Here is a 21578-nt window from a genome sequence, read left to right as displayed (position 1 = left end):
TAGAAAATTATTAGCAATTGAAGTTTGACCACCCATAAATTAATCGTGTTTGAACTTATCATTAATTCAATGCTAACACGTAATGAACAGGGCTTAATGAGTGTCCTGTTATCATAAATACACGAAAAATAGCAATAATTGATAAAATATTTGGTTTTTATTTTTGAAACTTATGCACTAAGTTCACTCTGGTCGAACAAAAATTTTAAAAAATGGTCTTCAGTTCGGTCTGGTCCAACGTATTTACTACAACATGTCAATTTGACTATTAAACAAGCTAATTTTTCTCACTAGTCAAACGTAATACATAGATATCAACGCTGCTTCAACTCTCAGTCCAACCTGTATCAAAAATTATACAGCTGATAGACAAGCAAAGCTTTATTTCTGTTGCTCTATTTCCTGGTGCCAAAGCGCACCAAGTGGTAAGTGTTAAGATAGTATCAATATGAAATGCTCTGGTATTTTGAAACGGATATTGTCTAATTTTATTGATTAAACGTATATTAACCCAGTCCTGACGTTTGTTACAAGAAAAAATTTAATTTTATTTGAAAAATATCAAATGAAAATTAAACGCACTTGGTTCGGTCTGGCTCAACAAGATCTTGAAAAAAAGTGATGTGCCCATTGAAACGAAGTTCGGCTCTACGAAAACCACCTGGCTGTTTATTTATCTAATTCTGATGACAGTCGTATTAACGAGCTGTCCGGAGCGGAGAAATCAGCTACTGGTTAAAATAAATCGCAAAGTTTGCGTTTAAATTACAAACAATCACTTTCTTTAGATGCCATGTCTGTGTTTACGGTTCACTATGGTCGAACGCAATTTCGTTCTTTTCACAAAGTGCTACAGAGATTTTTCATTATAACACGCCTATGAACTGTTCAAATGATTTCATTCTTTAATGGAACATAAATTATCAGTTTGCACATCCACTGGTGCTAATAACTCAATTTTAAAGAAAATGGCGCTTGGCACGGTCTGGTCGCACGCCGACCATTTGATTTAGCTATGATTCAAAATAAAAAAGTTATTCAACCATTTACGGTTTTTCAAGGGTTAGTTTAACTTCAAATTACTCAGCCGTACGCAAAAATATGTGGATAATTTTTTGATGTTCTGAAGGCACGTCTATTCTACTGCCAAAAGAATATAAAATCATTTGTCTAATAGAGTCTTTTCGATTGTTTCAATGAAAAAAATCTTTTGCATGAAAGTTCTAACTTTATCAAATAACTTTGTTATTTCTAAATGTAGCGTTTTACAATCTTCAGCAAAAATATAAATCCAATAAAATCGCGTTATTTTTTAGAAGGTCATAAAAATATAGAAAATCATGGGAAAGAGTTATAAAGAAAATTATAAATTTTTAGTTACAGTTAATTGTCATCTTTGCTGTCTTCTTCATCGGTCGATTCAAATTTTCTTGTAGAGTTTATGAAGCTTCTGGCGACAATTAACGGTTGTAGGGGTAAGCGGGGTAAGACCGCCCCCTTAAGCAAAAGTTGCGGCTGCAATTTCATTTTTTCTTCGCTAAGGGGTTCTTCTATTCAATACCCGCATTTAAAAAATAAGAACTGAAATATTTTTGTTTATTTTCCAGATTTTTTTTTAAATTTTTAAAATTCATAGAAAATGTGCAGATCTTTTTCATGCGGGGTAAGCCCACCCACCAGCGGGGTAAGATCGCCCACCATTTTTTGAGGATTAACAATATTTTTAGGGCCGAAACGGTTGATTCTATCAGTATACTGTCTCTGACAAAGTTGTAGATGGTATTTTTTTTCTTTTTAAATAAAATATACACTGTGAAAAATCTGAAAAATATTTTTTTTTCTAAGTTTGAACTTATTTTGTTTTCTGATTATTCAAGTTCAAATCAATGTTTAGGTAACTTTTTTGGTTTTCAAAATAGATAGATTTTTCAGAATTGGGGTTTTTCAAGATATTGAATTCATAATATACCTATCTTTAAGCTAAAAATTAAAACTCATTAAACCTATCTGTATGATTCTTTTGAAGACTTATTATGTATAGAAAAATACTAATAATTATTATTTCTTTTATGTATATTTTCAATTTTCTATGTTTTTTTTTTTTATTTGAAGAACAAAATTACCAACGACTCTATACACCAAATAAACCGTCAAAAAAAAATTCTTCAAAAAAAAATTCACAAAAATTGAGCTATTAATATTTCTATTACTCCATGATCCAACAACCATTAAATTTTAGCTTACCTTTTGTAGATTTTACAGGCAAAAACATGTTTTTTTCAAAAAAAAATGAAAAAAATATATTTTTAATTTTATTTCTATATTTTTTCTTTAAATTTTTTTAGAGTGTGTATTTTTTTCGAAAGTAAAAAACTACTATTTTCAATTTTGCCGGAGACGTCATACCTATCAAACACACCGTCCTGGCTCTAAAATTATTTTGGTTCATTAACACCATTTTCACACATGTTTACTTTTTTAAAAAAAAAAGTCTTGTTAAAATATATTACTAGAAAAGCTTCAACCAAATCGAAAATGGTCGATTAACATCGATGTTTTATGTGGCTTGAAGTTGCTTTACTGATCCTGTAAATATTCCCTTTGTAGTGTCGAGGCATTTGGGTCTTGAAGTAAAACAACAAGCAGTTGAATACGTAGCGGTTTCACCCCTTGTATAGTGGGCGACTTTACCCCGAGTGGAACATTTTCATATTTGACCGAAAAAGTAGTCAAAATTACAAGATTACTCACGGCCTTCGATATTTCCGAAAGAAGATAGATTCAGGCAAGCGATTAAACGTATTTTCACGAACAAAACAATTGATTTTTAGACTGAAAAACCTTAAGTCCCGTTGCCGCAAAACAATAGCGCATTGACTGGTTGCCAGCAGAAAGGTTGTTTTTATTTATTTCTGCGACCGTTCGCGCACTATCAAAACAAAAAAACGTGCAAAATGTTATGTAATTATACTGTAATAGACACGTTAAAGAAATTTTTCAATTATTTTATAACTTGGTAGTAAAACTACGGTGGGCGGTCTTACCCCGCAGGGCGGTCTTACCCTGTTTACCCCTAGTAATATTTCAACAAACAGCGACCGCGCGTAATCGACCATAAGGGAACATCCATAAATGACGTAGCATTCGAGGGGAAGGGAGGGGTTTGCAGTTTTGTGACGAAATGTTAGAAGGGGGTTGTTGGAGGGTTAAGCCAAGCTACGTAGCAATTATAAAACTAAGAGAAATTGTTCTAATTGTTCTTTTTTATCACTTATTGTTCTTTTTTATCACTGTTTTGTCTGTTTAGGGTAGTTTCAACTACTTTCATGTCTTTTCTGGTTCATTTATAAAATTTTCAAAAAATGGTCATGGAGGGGGAGGAGGGGTTGTGGTAATGTGACGTAGTTTTTTTTTTTATTCTCGCTTATTTTCCGTCGGTCTATTTCCGCCACTGTTGTGGCCAATTACCGACGCCCAGGGAGGCGACTCCACACTCAGGTCCCTAACTCACGACCCGTTTTTTAACAGACCGGCGCCAACGGCTTTACTTCCTCATGCGATGGAAGGCGTGATCCCAGAGATTTTTCGCCTCAGAAAATCTCCCGGTGTCGGCTAGGATTGAATCTAGACCAGTTGGGTTGGTTGTGAGTGGATCACGCCACCTCACAACCATCGACACCTATGTCGGCGGTGGGATTCGAACCCAGGCGTCGAGCGTGGTTGGCGGAGACGTTACCAACCACACTAGGCCCCCGCTCAATGTGACGTAGTTATCTAGAGGGGGGTCTGACTTTGTGACGTAATACTACGATGGGGGAGGGAGGGGGTCAAAAAACCTAAAAAAAAGCTACGTCATTTATGGATGTTCCCTAAGTAATTTTGAGCAGTAGAAGATTAAATAATAAAAATTAATTCTAATAATTTGAAAAAAAAAATTGGAAAATTGGTTTGAAATTGGCATTTAGAATATTAGGACACCGTTTACTCGCATTGGCCAAAATTCATTTTTTTATTTTTTTAGTCAATCAGGGTAGACTACATATAGTTTTGAAAGAAAAAAAAACAGAGAACGTGAGATCCGGGCGGTAACCCGACTGCGGGCACTTCTTTGAAGTACTATATCTACTAAGGTGGCGATGAAAAATCGGAACGCTGCGTCTGTTTCGTGCTACTAGTGAACAAAATGACGCCTGTCATTAGATAGACCGTCTATGCATATTGAGAATCAAGAGCAGATTTTTCAAATACCGCCTCACCTCTACTCGACAAACGGTAAAACCGGAAAGTTCCCATAACCCGACGGGTCTCTTACGAAAGGCAGAAAATCAAAAGGCAGAATCACGAAAGGCAGAATCACGAAAAGCAGAATTACGAAAGGCAGAATATTTCATAAGGCAGAATAACGAATGGCAGAATCAAAAGAAGCACGAATGGCAGAATCAAAAAATGGTCTATTTTCTTATTAACAACACACACTCGCGGCCTTTGGCCGACTCTATTGTCCAAGTGTATGCTGTCCTTACTCGCTACCGCTCGTTCGGACTTAACTAAGGGAAAGAAAACCTGTTTGAATAATCCTAGAAAACCAGTAGATCAGTTGTTTGTATGCGAGAGGCCGCCGCTTCCGACGGCGGCCGGCTCGGACCGTGGAAACCACGGCGGCTTTGTGCCGCCTCGGTTCCTTGCCCTCGATTATGCGTCTTCGCCGCATGAATTGTTTTATGTTAATTATAATCAACAAGCCGTTGAGACTAGTGTAAGTTATACCTACCATCGAAAAATTTCTCTCCGCGATGCCGTGATACTTTTTAAGACCTGAGCCAAACCAGTTTGCGCGTTTCAGATCTAATAATTAGGCTTGATTTGCACCTCACATCAAAACTGGTTACCAAATAATATTAAACAATAAAGGTAGAGTAGCAGCTTTGATACCGTGACCAGGATTCGCACCAATTTGTCATCACGCACTTGGCTATCGTGAGTCAGATTTTGCTACCTGGTATTCTGCCTTTCGTGCCCTTCGAAATTCTGCCTTTTGAAATATTCTGCCTTGTGTGTACGGTCATAGAGTTCTGCCTTTCATTAATCTGCCTTTCGTGCTTCTGCCTTTCGTGATTCTGCCTTCTGTGGCGAACCCAACCCGACATAAAGATCGTCATCGGAGATGTGAATGCTCAAGCTGGACGGGAAAAATTCTTCGCCTTGTTATTGGTAGGGAAAACCTTGACTCTACCACCAACGACAACGACTTAAGGCTTTTGAACTTCGCTGCGGCTAGGGGAATGGCCATCTGTAGTACCGTATTTGCAATTAGGAACATTCGGAACAGATCGCCCACATGTTAATCAACTGCCAGATCATTTCAGACGTCTAGCAAAATTCGAAGGTCAAATTTTTCTCATACAAGTAATTGCAGCCCAAGTCACAACACGAGTCACTATCAAATCTTCTGTAATACGTCGAAAAACATTAACTTAGTCTAGTATAACTGAAGCATTTCCCAAGCTATATCGCCTTAACCCATTAGCACCCGAACAAATAGCTTGCAACGTATTTCAATTGCATACCTGGATGCCATAGAGGACGAATGAATCACAATCATCTGTTCCAAATGGTAGCTCACGGAAAATGGATTTTTCATTCTGTTTCTTAGCATACTAAAAGTTTCATGTTAAGCTATCCCATTCCCATAAAACGTGTGCTATAATTTTTACGTGCCCCGCATAATCAATCAAGGAACAAGATTCGAAAGTAGTATGGCCTCTTTGCGAACGGCCAATCGTGTCAATTGCCGCGATACTAGAGTAGGATTCGTAGGAATAACAGGTTCGCCCATTCCGTCGCCATTATACATGCGGTGCGAAAATTGCATCCGTTTGCATCCTTTCGCTGAACATTAGCCACCGATGTTGTTTTGTAGCATTGGTAGACCAAGCCTAGAAGGAAGAAGCTGAGTGACATGATGGGGAAATTGGTTTTCGGAATTCCACCGTGTTCAGCGGAAAGCACGTAGGCTGTTAGCGTGCGTCGGTGGATTTTCAACTGGCAGATGACCTGATTGCCGCCTACGAACATCTACGTTGTTTGCGTGGCAAAAATGAATTTTTCATGAGCTTGCTTTACTATATGCACTGCACGGGAACTAGTATTCCGTTTGATGTCATCCTTCAGGATGATGGTTAAATATCTTGGATCATAAGTCAACATTTGCAAACTGCTTAGTGCTCTGGTTTGAAGCAAAACTGACCGGATTGTATTCTTCATTCCTCTGCTACCAAAGTAACTTGTTTAATCATAATGATATTTTGGAAAAGTCAAATTTAACGGAACAATATATGGAATGATGGTGGTCCCCGTGGTTCTGTGGTTAGCGATGTCGGTCGGCTAGCTCTCCCACACGGTTGTGATATCGGGTTCGATTCCCGATCGAGTCGAGGATCTTTTCGAGCTGGAAATTTTCTCGACTCAGCACTGGGGCACGGTGTATCGTTGTACTTATCCTACACATGCAAAATGTGCCAAAAACAATATCGATAACGAATTCTCTCAACTAATCTAGTTGATCGAGACCTCTATTAGCCCCAAGGCTAAGCGTGCGATATTGTATATATGGAATGATAAACGGTAAATGAGGTAATTTCCTGAAATGTTAATGAGGTTTCGCATTGTTCAATTTTGCCAGTTTTTAGATGAGGCAGAAATAGGTAGAAATATTTATCATCTGGGAATAATTTCATAGTATGGAGAAACCGAGGATTCTTCAAAACGTGCTAGATGTAGTAATTGGTGGTGATTTTGGACCCCGATCCGATTAAAAATAACGTAAGCCTATCGTTTCGTGAAAATTTTACTCTACTCTCGAACTATTTAGAAATGGTTGCGTAGCCCGCTTATCTTTGAGGATATCAGTATGCTTCGGTGCATATACACCGTCATTTTGCTGGTGAGCATTTTGTAATAGAAACATAATACTGTCTGAAAAAAGTATTTCACAATTAGCGTGCTGTCGCAGCAGTTCTTACGTAGCATCTTGCTAATCCGCTTCTGTTTCTCCCCTAATCCGTGGATTCGCTGACCCTGAAACATAAACTTTAAAATCGTTACTTTTGGAGAAAGGAGTTTTGAAATCTAGCTCGTTAATATTAGTAATGTTTATTTTGACGTTGGATTACGGCAAATTCTATTTTCAAATCCTTGAAATTTAGTTATTTTTCCAACGGATTTCCTTCATTCTTACAGCTGTCGATTGGAAGGTTGGCTATATGTCCACCAAGATGCGAAAAATTTGTGATTATGTCACGCTAACTATTGTACTATGAAATTTTAAAGACTAAATCCACTGGAACACATGTTTGACCAGATTTTGTATTTTAAAACATCGTTTTATGATGACGAACAAAAGTTTTCTTTCAGATTACTAAAAAAACTGAAATTAACCTTAAATAAATTAACTATTTCCAGATTTCGGTTTAGATGACGATGACACCTGTAGGGCAGTAGTGCGAATGTTTTTGCAGTGCAATCTGGTGCAACAATTTCACATTCCGTACGACGTGAGTACCGAACCATTCGCATTTGCGAATCAACATAATGTTTTAAAACATACTATTTTACCACACACGCACACAGGTTTTATGTCGGTGGATTCTAAGCGTGCGGAAAAACTACCGTCCAGTCAAGTATCACAACTGGCGCCACGCTCTGAACGTTGCGCAGACCATGTTCGCAATGATGAAGACAGGCAAAATGGAGCGTTTCATGACTGATTTGGAGATTCTTGGGCTGCTGGTGGCCTGTTTAAGCCATGATCTGGATCACAGGGGAACGAACAACGCGTTCCAATCGAAAACCGATAGTCCGCTGGCTATTCTCTACACAACCAGCACCATGGAGCATCACCACTTTGATCAGTGTGTGATGATACTGAACTCGGAAGGAAACAACATTTTTCAGGTAGGTATTGTTATGTTTTTTGTTCTGTTGTGTATTGTTTGTAACTTCTGTGGCAGCCTTATGAATCGTTCTTTGTAGCACGTAATCTCAATAAAAGTTGAGCAGGTTGATTGAAATCCTGTGTCCTAGTTTGGTACTAGACAAAATGAACAACTGTCTGGAGACTAAAATTGTAGATACATTGATTATGAAGTAATTGTTATTGGATAGCAGCAGAGCTTGTACGCTCAAGTTTCTTTTCTGGAGGGTGCTTCACTCGAAAACTGGTGGGTTTATACTACTGCACAGTCCCTGACTAAAGGCCATCGGATCTGTGTAAAACAGCATAGCACTGGGCAACGTCAGAGGACAGCAGTAGGAAATGCCAATCAGCCTTACAGCAGGGTAAAACTAAATCCCCATGCATCTGTAATTCATTCAGTGAGCAGTTCGCGATCATTCATCGCTTCACAAGCAATAATACTCTCGAATCGGGTAGTGTGAACCAGAACCATGAAGAAAATACCGTTGAATCCACAAACAGACTAACAATATTAACCACCAGGATGGCATTACAGACGGAATTCCCCCCACACCAATCGAAATCGACATTGATCTACCAATTGTTGCCACCAATAACCTCAGACAACTAACCCCAATGGTAGCCAGCATATTTTATTGTATGGACTCCACTGCGACCAGTCTCTTTGATCTTTCGTCGCATTGTCCGGACAGACGTTATTGACCTTATCATATCCCAGGCCCGTAGCTACCGGGGGGACTTAGCCCCCCCACGCGTTTTCATTGCCCCACCACGCAATTTTCTTATATATTTGATTGATACTAGGTAAAAAACAATCTGTAAAATGACCAATAAGCATTTTTGAATAGTCTCCAGTAGTAGTTCAGTAAATCTCAAAAGAACCATGTTTTAATCCAAACAATCAAAACGGTCGAACCATATGACAAAAAGGTTGAATTACTCAATTTTTTGGTGAGCCCGCTTGATTAGCGGCGAAGTTGAAACTGACGATCCACATACCTCCGTTTCGGAAGTCCGGACCAGCGTCTGGGAGTGAAAATGTCAGTTTTTTTAAATGGTCATTTTAAAGAGAGAACCAATCACAGTTTCATATGTTTGATTGTATAAGAACAATGCAAAACAAGTTTTGCTGCAAAGTTTGACCAATTTTTCCAGAAGTTTTTATTGTCCACTTTTTGATTTCTTGGATTGAACAAATCTTGGGCAAAAAATGACACACAAGACTAGTTTTATCAAATATTCAATATTCAGACAGTATCTTAACTTCCTGCAGTGTGCTTCTTGTGATTCATTTTTATGTGCAGTTCAATTTATTCTGACCGGACTTTTTCACACCTCGGAAGCATAACCCAGTCCGTTACCTAGCCCGGACAACTATGTTACAGTTCGGTCCAAAATAAAACCGGACATAAACATTGATCAGCGGGGGCCTAGTGTGGTTGGTAACGTCTCCGCCAACCACGCTCGACGCCTGGGTTCGAATCCCACCGCCGACATAGGTGTCGATGGTTGTGAGGTGGCGTGATCCACTCACAACCAACCCAACTGGTCTAGATTCAATCCTTGCCGACACCGGGAGATTTTCTGAGGCGAAAAATCTCTGGGATCATGCCTTCCATCGCATGAGGAAGTAAAGCCGTTGGCGCCGGTCCGTTAATAAACGGGTCGTGAGTTAGGGTCCTGGGTGTGGAGTCGCCTCCCTGGGCGTCGGTGATTGGCCACAACAGTAGCGAAACTAGACCGACGGAAAATAAGCGAGAATAAAAAAAAAAAATAAACATTGATCAAACAATGCGAATCGTCGAATTTAGAGCTTGGGCTAACGGTTGAATCGCTCCATTCTTTCTTCGCGAATAGAATCTCTCAGTATCGTTGATTTCGAATAAGGCGACCCTCGAAGATGGGTTTCTAACGCTGTAATTCCTTCAACGCATTTATTGTTTCAGATTATAACTTTTTAGAACTTTCTTCTGTTTCTAGTTTTTGTTTAGTGTCATAGAACCGTTGTATTCCATCACTCGTCCTTGCATTGCTTCTCTTGCTGATTTGATCATTTATCTAATGAATATTGAATTGGTCGAATAGCGGGTTCGTCACTGTAAGGCAGAAATTATAAAGTTTTTATCCCTGCTTTTTTTCAACGATACGCACATTCGCAGCTTGTTTTTTTCCGGAATATATACCCGGAAAACCAGATTTTCGGAAATAAGAAAATTTTTACGGGACACTACTAACGCTTATTTGAAATTATATAGATGACCTTCTGAATATTTTGGTGCTAAAACTATCGACATAGGAGCAAAACTGCAAAACTTATAAGATTTTTAATTTGTGAGTACCCGGGTACTCCGTTTGACGCGTAGAGGTACTTTTTTGTCGAGCACGTAACGGTTTTAAACGGCTTTCCCTCCAAAAAAACTTTCAATTAAAAAAATTCTCTGCCCCCCCACGCAAAACGGAGTACCTACGGCTCTGTCATATCCTCCTGCAAGCTATCACTGTAACAGCGTATAACGTGCTATAGTCTATGATATTACCGAAGCCTTAGACCAGTGGTTATTGAGTCTGGAGGGAAGTTTTGTGTGAAAGAGCCTAAGAATAAACCCATACTTCAAGTCCTTTTGCCAACGAATGGCTTGGTTCTACTAAGATTCGAACCTTCGCTTGTAAAATCGAACTGTGTAACCATGTGGCTACGAAGCTCCACACGCGTAGCCAGAATATACTTACCATGCCAAACAACACTAGTCCTTGAGAGAAAATTGAGGGAGGTAATACAGCAAACCTTGTTTTCTGCTTTGTGACCTCAGCAGTCACCATTCAAAATTAAAAAGCAAAAAGACAAACAAACGCGGAACGATGTAGTGTTAATCGACGGTTCCCCTATATTCTTCTGGCGACGGCAGAGGCTTCCATCGATACCTTGCTGACCAGCGAGCAAATGGTAACAAGGGATAGCAAACGGTTTCACAGGGTGGCAAACCTGTGAAGATCTGATAGGAAGTGAGCAAACACCGACTGCCCTCATTAACAACAGTGACACTGCGAATACCATGAAGTGACATCGGCAGCTACTTGACCATGTAGATTAGAGTTTCTTTGATAACAACATGTTAACAGAAATCCGAATTAACTACCCAACAGCTTCAAATGGTGAGTTGACAACCTGGAAGGAGCGACCGACTTAGCTCCCACAAGTTTCACAAGTTTCTATCTCACGCCTCCACGAGTTACATGATCACAATAGACAGCCAGCTGAAACATGGACACAGCTGGTTGGCATAGCCGGGGCAATGTTGTCAATTCGGCAATATCTAAGTGAGAAGGTGCGACGCGACCATTGGCCAACCATATTCCGGCGGTAGAGGAAATGCTTCGCCAACCTGAGCGTCTGTTCACCAAGATGGTGCGGCTCAAAACAGCGTCTGTTCTCCATGTTAGTGGCGGCTGCTCGACGTCCTGGTGTCTCTGGGATGGGGGGGACTCTAAACAGTGCTGACACGATGGTCCTCCGGCAAGACAGGGAGTTGGTGCAGGCCTTACAAGCAAGCCGTAAAAATCATCTGTGCAAGCCTGTCGGAAGAGGGTGAAATCATCGGAGCCCAGGGACTTCTAAGAGGACTTCTGGAGTAATTTATAAGCATCCATTAACAGTGCAGCGGAAGGTGCCATATGGTTCGTCGAGAGGAATTGACGGAAAGGCTGGTTCGACGAGGAGTGTCAGATGATTCTAGACGAGAAGAATGCAGCGCGGGCATTGATGCTGCAGCAAGGTAGCCGTCAAAACGCTTGAACCAGCTGATAGTCAGGATCTGGGATACAGAGCAGCTACCAAAGGAGTTGAAGGAGGGAATAATATGCCCTATATACAAGAAGGGCGACAAGTTGGAATGTGAGAACTATCGTGCAATCACGATTCTCAACACAGCCTACGAAGTGCTTCCCCAGATCGTCTTTCATCGCTATCAGGGAGGTTTGTTGGAAGTTATCATGCCGGTTTTGGGGGTGGACGATCGACAACGGACCAAATCTTCACGCTGCAGCAGATCCTCCAAAAGTGGCGCAAATAGCAAGTCCCCACGCACCACCTATTCATCGATTTCAAGGCCACCTACGATACTATCGACCGTGTAGAGCTATGGAAAATCATGGATTAAAATGGTTTTCCTGCGAAACTAACAAGACTGATCAAGGCCACGGTGGATGGTGCACAGTGCAGTGTGAAGATTTTGGGTGCGTTATCCAGCCCGTTTGAAACACGCAAGGGACTTCGACAAGGCGACGGTCTTTCCTGCCCCCTGTTCAACATTTCGCTTGAAGGTGTGATGAAACGTGCGGCCTTTAGCATGCGGGGTACGATCTTCAATAAATCAGCCAGTTCATCTGCTTCGCTGACGACGTGGACCTTGTCGGAAGGACGTTCCAGGCGGTTGCTGAACCAAACTGAAACGTGAAGCAGGAAAGGTTGGATTGAAAGTGAATACGTCAAATACCAAGTATCTGCTAGCAGGAGGAGCTGAGCGCAACAGGGCTCGCATAGGCAGTAGCGTCATAATTGACGGAGACGAGTTCGAGGTGGTTGACGAATTTGCATACCTCGGATCTTTGATAACGTCAAACAACAACTGCAGCAGAGAAATTCGCAGACGTATTGTAGCTGGAAGTCGTGCCTACTACGGACTCAACAAGATGTTGAGGTCTGGTAAACTTCGCCCCCGTACCAAGTGCACTATGTACAGGACGCTTGTAAGACCAGTAGTCCTCTACGGGCACGAGACATGGACAATGCTCGAGGAGGACTTGCAAGCACTGGCCGTTTTCGAACGACGTGTGCTTAGGACTATCTTCGGCGAAGTATGTGAGGATGGCGTATGGAGGCGAAGGATGCACCACGAGTTGGCGCAACTCTACGGCGAATACAGTATCCAGAAAATCACGAAAGCTGGAAGGTTACAATGGGCGGGACATGTTGTAAGAATGCCGGAAAAAAATTCCGCAAAACTGGTGTTCGTCTCGAATCTGCCGGTACAAGACGTAGAGTGCACAAAGAGCTTGGTGGTTAGACCAAGTGGAGCAAGATCTTGGAAGTGTGGGACTCTCAAGAAACTGGAGACAAGCTGCTATGGACCGAGGACGTTGGCGTAACATTGTGACGCAGGTGAAATCCTGAGGTTTGTTTCACCAGGAAAGTAAGTAAGTAAGTACCTAATAGCATTTTTGAACTCACGGTCGAGGAGGCTGCAATAGGCTCGAAATCACGTATCGTATCGAAAACTGCGAATCGACTGCTACAAATTGACTCTGGAAGCGACAACACCAGTGAGAAGCAGACCTCTACCGAGGTGTGGAGTAGATCAACTCTATGAACAAAAAACGGCTAACCACGGACAGGGCTGTAATTTGCACACACTTTGCGCTCTTACTTACCTTTTTTTTCTGTAGGAGCCTATGACCACTGCTACCATTAGTTAGATATATTGTGGTATACACAATATTTACTTACCTTACTTAACAGTCGCAAGCCGTGGTGTATGCTTTGGTGTACGTAAGAGTCGTCTCCATTTTACTCGGTCCATGGCTGCAGGTCGCCAGCTCCGCTGTCTGCGTAGGATCCGTAGGTCGTCTTCCAGCTGTTCGATTGACCTTATCCACTGTGCACCTCACTTTCTTGTCCCTGACGGATTGGTTTTAAGAACCATCTTTACCGGGCTACCGTCCGGTAAAGACATCCTTACGATATGCCTAGTTCATCGCAACCTGCCAATCTTCGCAGTGTGTGCGATAGATGGCTCCTCAAGCAGCTTCTGCGGTTCGCGGGTAATTCGCCTTCTCCACGTTCCGTTGTCCAGTCCGCTGAAGATGGTACACAACAACTTCCGCTCGAAGGCCGCAAGGGCGCATCCCTAGTAACAATATCGGTTTTATCAAAGGTTTATAGCGCTTACTGCAGCCAAAATAGCGCTATAAAACTTTGATAAAACCAATTTTGTTAATTGGGATTGGTCCTCCATACACATAGTTCATGTCTCATGGTAGTAGAGGCCTACCGGTCCGATAGAAGGTCAACTTGGTGCGGCAGTGAATTATACTCGATCTGAGCATCCTCCGGAGACCGGAGTACCCAGCATACAATGTTGTTGATTTACAGCTCAATGAGCAATTATTCAGTGGATTTCGGCTGGAATATAGCTTAACAAGCCGTTATTCAACAAAATTGTTTGTTGGTTATGCGCGATGTCCTGCTTTTCTCTGCTTTCTCTGCTGATATCGTTGACGGTTGTTATCTGTGAGCCCAAGTACATGAACTCGTCGACCATCTCGATTTCATCACCACCAACCTGAACCCGAGGTGGGAGGTTAGCACTGTCTTCTCGTGAACCTTTTTCTTTCATGTATTTCGTCTTCGATGCATTAGTATCCAGTATAATCCGTTGGCTTCAACTCTTAGTCCGATGTACGTACAAAGGTCCGAGCCACTATGTCGGTATTACAGTTGAACCGACGTGCTACTCGTGCTAATCCCCGAACTACACACATCGTCGCTTCGACTAACCGAGTTAGTTTGTCCGGAAATCCGGATTTGTGCATAAATTGCCATAGCATCGATTGGTTGTGTCGTATGCTGATATGAAATCAATGAATAGATAATGTGAAGTTGAATTCACAGCATTTTTGCATAACTTGCCGAACCGCGAATATCTGGCCCGTCGTTGGTTAAGACGATTATGATCATTTGTTTACTCAGTCAATATGTATTTATCTCTGTGACAAATTTCACCGTGAATAACAAACGTAATTTTCCTTTTAAAAATATTGAATTCGAAAGAAATGATTCCGTTTTCAACCGGTTCTTAAGCAGGTATTAAACGAAGCAAACATTTGCTATTTTTGGTACGAATTTTATTCGCACAAAATAAAATCCGTACCAAAAATAGCAAATATTTGCTTCGTCTAATACCTGCTTTACACAGGCAAAATATTGCATAGATGCAATTGCGAATGCTAGAAAGCTACTTCCGTCTCCTCGCCTTGAAAAAGATTGATGTGGAAACGCTGCTAGCCTGCAGGAAGTCTTACAAAGATGAACTGTTGCAAAAACACAAACTTTGAAGCTATAGGCAATTAAAGACTAAGCCCCACGGGAGCTGACTTATTGTATTTTCTCTTGATTCCCACTTTACCCGCACATAAAACCTAACATGTGCTTTCTCCAAAATAAAATTCAATTAACCTTATTGTTTTCTACTCTTAATTATTTCATAAAAATCACTTAAGTAGGGGCTGCCAAGCATTTTCATTGTATATTTGATCTCATCAACGAGAGCTTTTCAGTGAGATACAAAAAGCTGAAGGGAATGATTCCATTTGATGAAATTTATTTTGATTTAGTTCATCTCATGTAAATTTGTCATAATTTATGCAATGCATTTTCTTTAGGCTTTGTCACCAGAAGATTTCCGAAAGGTAATGAAAACCGTTGAATCGGCAATTTTATCGACGGACTTGGCAATGTACTTTAAGAAGCGAAACCAATTTTTGGAACTCGTTGAGGGTGGTGAATTCGACTGGCAGTGCGAAGAGAAAAAGGAAGGTGAGTATTGCAACGGGAACGCTGGAAAGTTTTGATTCGTAAGCAGCCAACTGTTAAGGGCTATTCCCACTGGTTCCGTTCCGGGACCGGGCCGTGGCTGTTCCGTGTGTCGGCCGGGCTCGTTTGAGATTGATTGCATGCGTTCTCATGAACGCATTCACACCGACGAGCCGTGCCCAGACCGGGGCAGCGCTGAGTTGCCGTCGTGCTGCCGCCGTGCGAGAGAAAAACTATCGTTGCCGACGATACTTTGTGTCGGCCGGAGAGTGCACGGAAGGCACTCGGGTGGATGCGTGTATGTTGTAGTGACATATTTCGCGCGGAGTGAGCTGCGGTATGAAAAAAAGAGGAAGACGTTCTTCCACATACACACATCAACATTTCTCAGCCAGAGCGCAGCGCAGGCACGGTTCAAGCACGGCGCAGTGTGAATGCATGAAAAGTCCCGGACACGGCCCGGTCCCGGCCCGGTCCCTGAACGGAAGCATTGGGAATAGCCCTTTAATACGTTTTCTTTCCTTTCTCTGCGCAGTGCTCTGCGGAATGATGATGACGGCCTGTGATGTGAGTGCAATTGCGAAGCCGTGGGAGGTCCAGCACCGGGTGGCAAAGTTGGTGGCAGACGAGTTTTTCGACCAAGGCGATCTGGAAAAGTTGCAACTCAATCAGCAGCCTGTGGCGATGATGGATCGGTAATTTGCAGCAACTTGTAACAATTAATCCGTTCATTGATGTTTTACGTGAACAATATTTGAAACAATGCGGAAAACATTAACAGGCCCGACGTTATCATGTTTTTCACGAATACAATGCTGCACCTCGAATTCTCTCCTTGAAATAGAACAACCTTTTTATTTATTTGAGTGAAAGAACATGAATTAACACTATAAAAATACTATTTATTTACTTTGTATAAAGCTTAAGGCTGTGCTCACACCAAAAGCAGCTGCTGATTCTTTGTATAGAAACGTCGGACCTGTTCATGACACTGTTTACTTTACTCAACAATAGTGGATAAATTCTGAGAATACGCAATTAATCTGAAAATAAGCGTTAGTAATATTATCTTGTCAACATTTTAGTATCGCTTTCTGAAAACAACTTCTTTACAAAAATATCCATCTCTTCAATCAGGGAGCGCAAAGACGAACTGCCAAAGATGCAAGTAGGATTCATAGACGTCATTTGTTTACCGCTCTACAAGGTTCTTTCGGACGCATTCCCTTGGATACGACCCTTGTACGAGGGTACCATGGACAACCGGCAGCACTGGCAGGATCTGGCTGAAAAGGTGGAGATGGGTCTAACGTGGATTGATCATGATACGATTGACAAACCGGTGGAGGAGTTTGCCTGTGAGATTGTTGACCACTTGATAATCTTAGAGAAGAAATGAAAATTTCAGCCTTGCATGCAACTTGCTGTCTGTTTTATGTGTTGCGTTTTCCCGCTTTCCTATCCTTCGCAATGGTTGACGTTTTTCAGAGTTCGATTCGGCGGACGGGTTAAATAATCCAATTCCATCATTAGTTTCGTTTAAGTAGGGCTATAGAATACTTTTCCTCCATGACAACAATAACTTTTTGTTGGCTGTCAATGTAATTTGATGTTGTTTATGCAAAGCCGCACGCATAGATGGGGGATGTAAGGGTTCAAACCTTTCATCCTAGAATTAAATCAATTGCAAACCAAACCTGATCTGAAGTAATGCAAAAATTATAACACTATCAAGCTGGATACTAACCAGCGAAAATAAAAATTAGAAACAATATTTAAAACTTGAATATATAAAGATAATCTATTCACTAGTGGAAAATTCAACAGAAATTAAGAAGACATATATGGGAATAGGAACAATGAATAATACCTATAGGTCGATTGAGCTGAAAATTAAGATAACCATTTTCTAAACCACCAAGAAAGTAATATATTAAATAAGGGTTCCGCTTAAAAATTCTTTTGAATTATTTTTGCATTAACAAACCGGCGAGCTCGACTTCACCATCCGCTGTTAATTCAATTACTACAACTAATTTTTTTTAATAATCAACTTCATCGTATCAACCTGTAGGTAATATAGTAATACTATTTTGAGGAATATTTATTTATTTTTTACTGTTATTCGTTGTAGAAATCGTTTTTAAATGCAGAAGTTGAAACTTATTTTTTCCACAAACATCACTTTATTTTTTATATTGTGCTTTCTATTGTTTATTTTTCTGATTTGAAAGTAAAAACTATATAAAAATTATTCAAAAGAATGTTTTTGAGGTGACAAATAAGATGCACCTAACCAAAAACATCATATCAAGAAGACTGGGAACTCTGCCTGAGCGACAATTTTAGCAGTGCAGTCTGTTGAGTAAAAGTGGAACTGACGCATGCTAGCGCTGGCGATGCGAGCGCAAGCCGAACGCAAAGACTGGACCACCACATACGCACACTCTGTCTTCGCAGCGATGTAATTACCAGCACTTTCATAACAAACTTCCACCTTTAAGGGGTTATATACCTTATTGGTCGAGAAAAATGAGGGATGTTTGAATCTATTTTTAAGTGCATAGCACCATTTTCATTGCATTTTTCTGAAAGTACAGTTTATCAACAATAAAAAAATATAAGTTTGATTTTGGGATATACCAATTATTACTGGAGTAATGGCCGTTTCCCCGAAACGCTATTTATTTGCAGAGGCTTGCGGTGATCCTGACAGAGACTCAGCGGGTCAACCGAAATCAAAAAACTCATATTATTTCATTAGTTCAGGAGTGTGCCGGGTACTTGAACGATCGCTTCTATGAGTATTTTGTTTTCAGTGCAAACGGGAACGTTTTTCCCAAAAAATGCACGTTTTGAGCGCTAAAAATTGCATTAAAAAATTTTTTGCGGCAAAATGTAACTGTATGTTTCAAAAAGCCATCGTTCAAGGACCGGCGAATTAATAACGAAAATTTGAAAAAAAAAGATGAAGGAAATCGGTTCAGTAGTTTTTCCGCAATCAGTATCACGGCAAAGTCATTATTCGGAAAACACTATTCCGAGATAATCGCGTGTAAAGTTTCAAGTTTAGCTTATGCGGCCGTGGCGTGGCGCGCTGCAAATCGTTCTAACTTTCTTCCTATTGCTCACACTTTATGAAAATTTGTGAGAATGTTCTCAAGATGTTGTATTTGAAGATAATAGAATAAAAAAATTCTCGGTTTTTTGAAAACTAAAATGGTACAGGGGATAGCCAAAATAAGTAGGATAGGCAACATTTTGATGAAATTTGAAATGCTGTAGCTTTGCAAAATGTTATTCGATTTTAATAATTCGAGCACCATTGAACTGGAAAACTTTTGAAGTTTCATTTTCTGACCTCAGATCTGGCCTAGGTACCCGGATGTAGGAAATATTCCTGAGTTCCGGTAGGAATGTCAAATCTGCTAATTTTTGGATGGATTTGGTAATGGGTTACCTGATAAAAGTGCTTATTTGCATCATTGGCATAGATGACAAAATCATTTCTGAAGCGAATGGTTCACCAAGATCCGGAATCGACCAAGAACTCGTCGAGAAATGGCTATTTTTCATCCGGAAGTCCTCAGAGGAACCTTTAGTAGGGGACATTTACATTTTTACATCAAATATAGCGTGTGACACCTCTATCTTCAGGATTTTTTATCGGGCATCTTCCAAAAGACATTTTTCTGAATATAGGCTGCATTGGCCACTTTCGGAACAACCTGGATGCCCCGGATGAACCCGTAGTGGGAGAATTTACATTTCTGCATCAAATTCCTTTTATTCAAAAATGCATATGCCCGCACTCCCAGTTCCTACAAGGCATCCGGATCGCTCCGGCAGTGACCAATGCAGCCTATATTCAGTAATATGTCTTTGGAAGATGCCCGATAGAAAATCATGGAGATAGAGGCTATATTTTATGCAGAAATGTAAATGTCCCCATTCTGGGTTCCTACTGGGCATCCGGATCGTTCCGGTTGTGGCCAACGCAGTATGTATTCAAAAATATGTCTTTTGAAGGATTCCTGATGAGAAAATTGATGCAAAAATGTAAATTCTCCCACAACGGGTTCCTTCGGGGCATCCAGGTGAGTCCGGAAGTGGTCAATACAGCCTATGTTCAGAAATATGTCTTTTGAAAGATTCGTGATGAAAAATCCTAAAGATAGAGGTGTCACGCTATATTTGTTGCAAAAATGTAAATGTCCCTATTCCGGATCCCTCCGGGGCATCCATGTTGTTCCGGAAGTGGCCAATGAAGCATATATTCAAAAATATGTCTTTTGACAGATTCCTGATGAAAAATCCTGAAGATAGATGTGTCACACGCTATATTTCGCGCAAAAACGTAAATGTCCCCTACTAAAAGTTCCTATGAAGACTTCCGGATGAAAAACAGCCATTTCTCGATGAGTTCTTGGCCGATTCTGGATCTTAATAAACCATTCGCTTCAGAAATGATTTTGTCATCTATGCCAATGATGCAAATAAACATTTTTATCAGGTAACCCATTACCAAATCCATCCAAAAATTAGCAGGTTTGACATGCCTACCGGAGCTCAGGATATTTCCTACATCTGGTGATCTAGGCCAGATCTGAAATCAGAAAATGAAACTTCAAAAGTTTTCCAGTTCAATGATGTTCGCATTATTAAAATCAAATAACATTTGGCAAAGCTACAGCATTTCAAATTTCATCAAAATTTTGCCTATCCTACTTATTTTGACTATCCCCTGTATATAACCCCTTAATAGATGGAGTGCGCTGTTTGATTTGACGGTTCTCATTTATATGGGATCGATCCAGAGATGCTAGTCTTCTTGATATGATGTTTTTGGCTTAACAGTGTTTCAAATAATAGTACCGATTCTGTCTTTAATACCATGCAATGCGGGTGGAGACACCACTGGACAACTAAACTCTGAAGATTATTAGAGAGATTCCGTTGAAAAGCTTTATTCGGCCTAGCTATGCCTTTAACTTTAGAAACTTAACCTTTGTTTTTGACTTTCTCCTAGAAAGGTATAGCAATCACTGGAAAAACCAAAGGTATAAAAGTGGTCCCAATGGCCGAATGTCATATACCACTCGACCCCTTTCGACGAACTGAGCATTTTCTGTATGTATGTATGTATGTGTGTATATGTGTGTGTGTGTGTGTGTGTGTGTGTGTGTGTGTGTGTGTGTGTGTGTGTGTGTGTGTGTGTGTGTGTGTGTATGTATGTGCAACTTTTTTTTCTCATTCACTTTTCTCAGAGATGGCTGGATCGATTTTCATAAAATTAATTGCAAATGAAAGGTCTAGTTGCGCCATAGGTTACTATTGAATTTCATTGTAATCGGATTTTTAGTTTAGAGGTTATGTATCAAAATGTAAAAATCACGAAACAACAATATCTCAGAAACCACACAACCGATTTTAATAAAATTGGTTTCAAATGATTGGGCTGTCTCCAGAACCCTTTACTTTTGAATTTCGTAATGATTGAACATATGGTTCAAAAGTTACGTAAAGAAAAGTTATCCTGAGGTTGTTTAAACTCACTCATTTTTCTCAGAAATGGCTGAACCGATTTTCACAAAATTAGTGTCAAATGAAAGGTCTAGTTGCCCAATAGGTTGCTATTGAATTTCATTGCAATCGGATCGTAACTTTGTCCGTTGTTCATGAAAATGTGAAATCACATAATGAAAGTAAACATATTGACTTCCTCCTAACGATCACTGGCTAATTAAAAGGTAGAAAAGTGATCCAAATGGCCGAATGTCATATACTACTCGACTCAGTTAGACGAATCGAGCATTTTCTGCATATAAGCATGTATAGGTGTATATGTTTGTGTGTGGGTGTGTACGTGTGTATGTGCACCTTTTTTCGCACTCACTATTCTCAGAGATGGTCTGACCGAACAGATTTCAATGAAATTAATTGCAAATGAAAGGTCTAGTTGCCCTATAAGACCCTATTGAATTTTATTGTAATCTGATTTCTAGTTTAGAGGTT

The 21578-nt window shown here is 40.4% G+C and overlaps 1 protein-coding gene across 13 annotated transcripts in view; it reads left to right on the top strand.

Annotated features, from left to right (window-relative positions):
* The window catches only part of LOC129718648 (cGMP-specific 3',5'-cyclic phosphodiesterase), a 178739-nt gene that overhangs the window by 147341 nt on the left and 9820 nt on the right, over nucleotides 1-21578 (top strand). For all 13 annotated transcript variants that reach the window (XM_055669638.1, XM_055669630.1, XM_055669628.1 and 10 more), the window contains 5 exons: nucleotides 7462-7553; nucleotides 7630-7953; nucleotides 15413-15566; nucleotides 16099-16258; nucleotides 16701-16921. In XM_055669638.1, coding sequence (XP_055525613.1) covers nucleotides 7462-7553; nucleotides 7630-7953; nucleotides 15413-15566; nucleotides 16099-16258; nucleotides 16701-16921 — 951 coding nt within the window. The remainder of the gene's footprint in view (nucleotides 1-7461; nucleotides 7554-7629; nucleotides 7954-15412; nucleotides 15567-16098; nucleotides 16259-16700; nucleotides 16922-21578) is intronic.

This window comes from Wyeomyia smithii, chromosome 1, assembly GCF_029784165.1.
Source record: "Wyeomyia smithii strain HCP4-BCI-WySm-NY-G18 chromosome 1, ASM2978416v1, whole genome shotgun sequence".
In the NCBI taxonomy this organism is placed as follows: Eukaryota; Metazoa; Arthropoda; class Insecta; order Diptera; family Culicidae; genus Wyeomyia; species Wyeomyia smithii.
The sequence above is the reverse complement of the archived record's forward strand: the minus strand, read 5'-3'. Positions and strand labels throughout refer to the sequence as shown.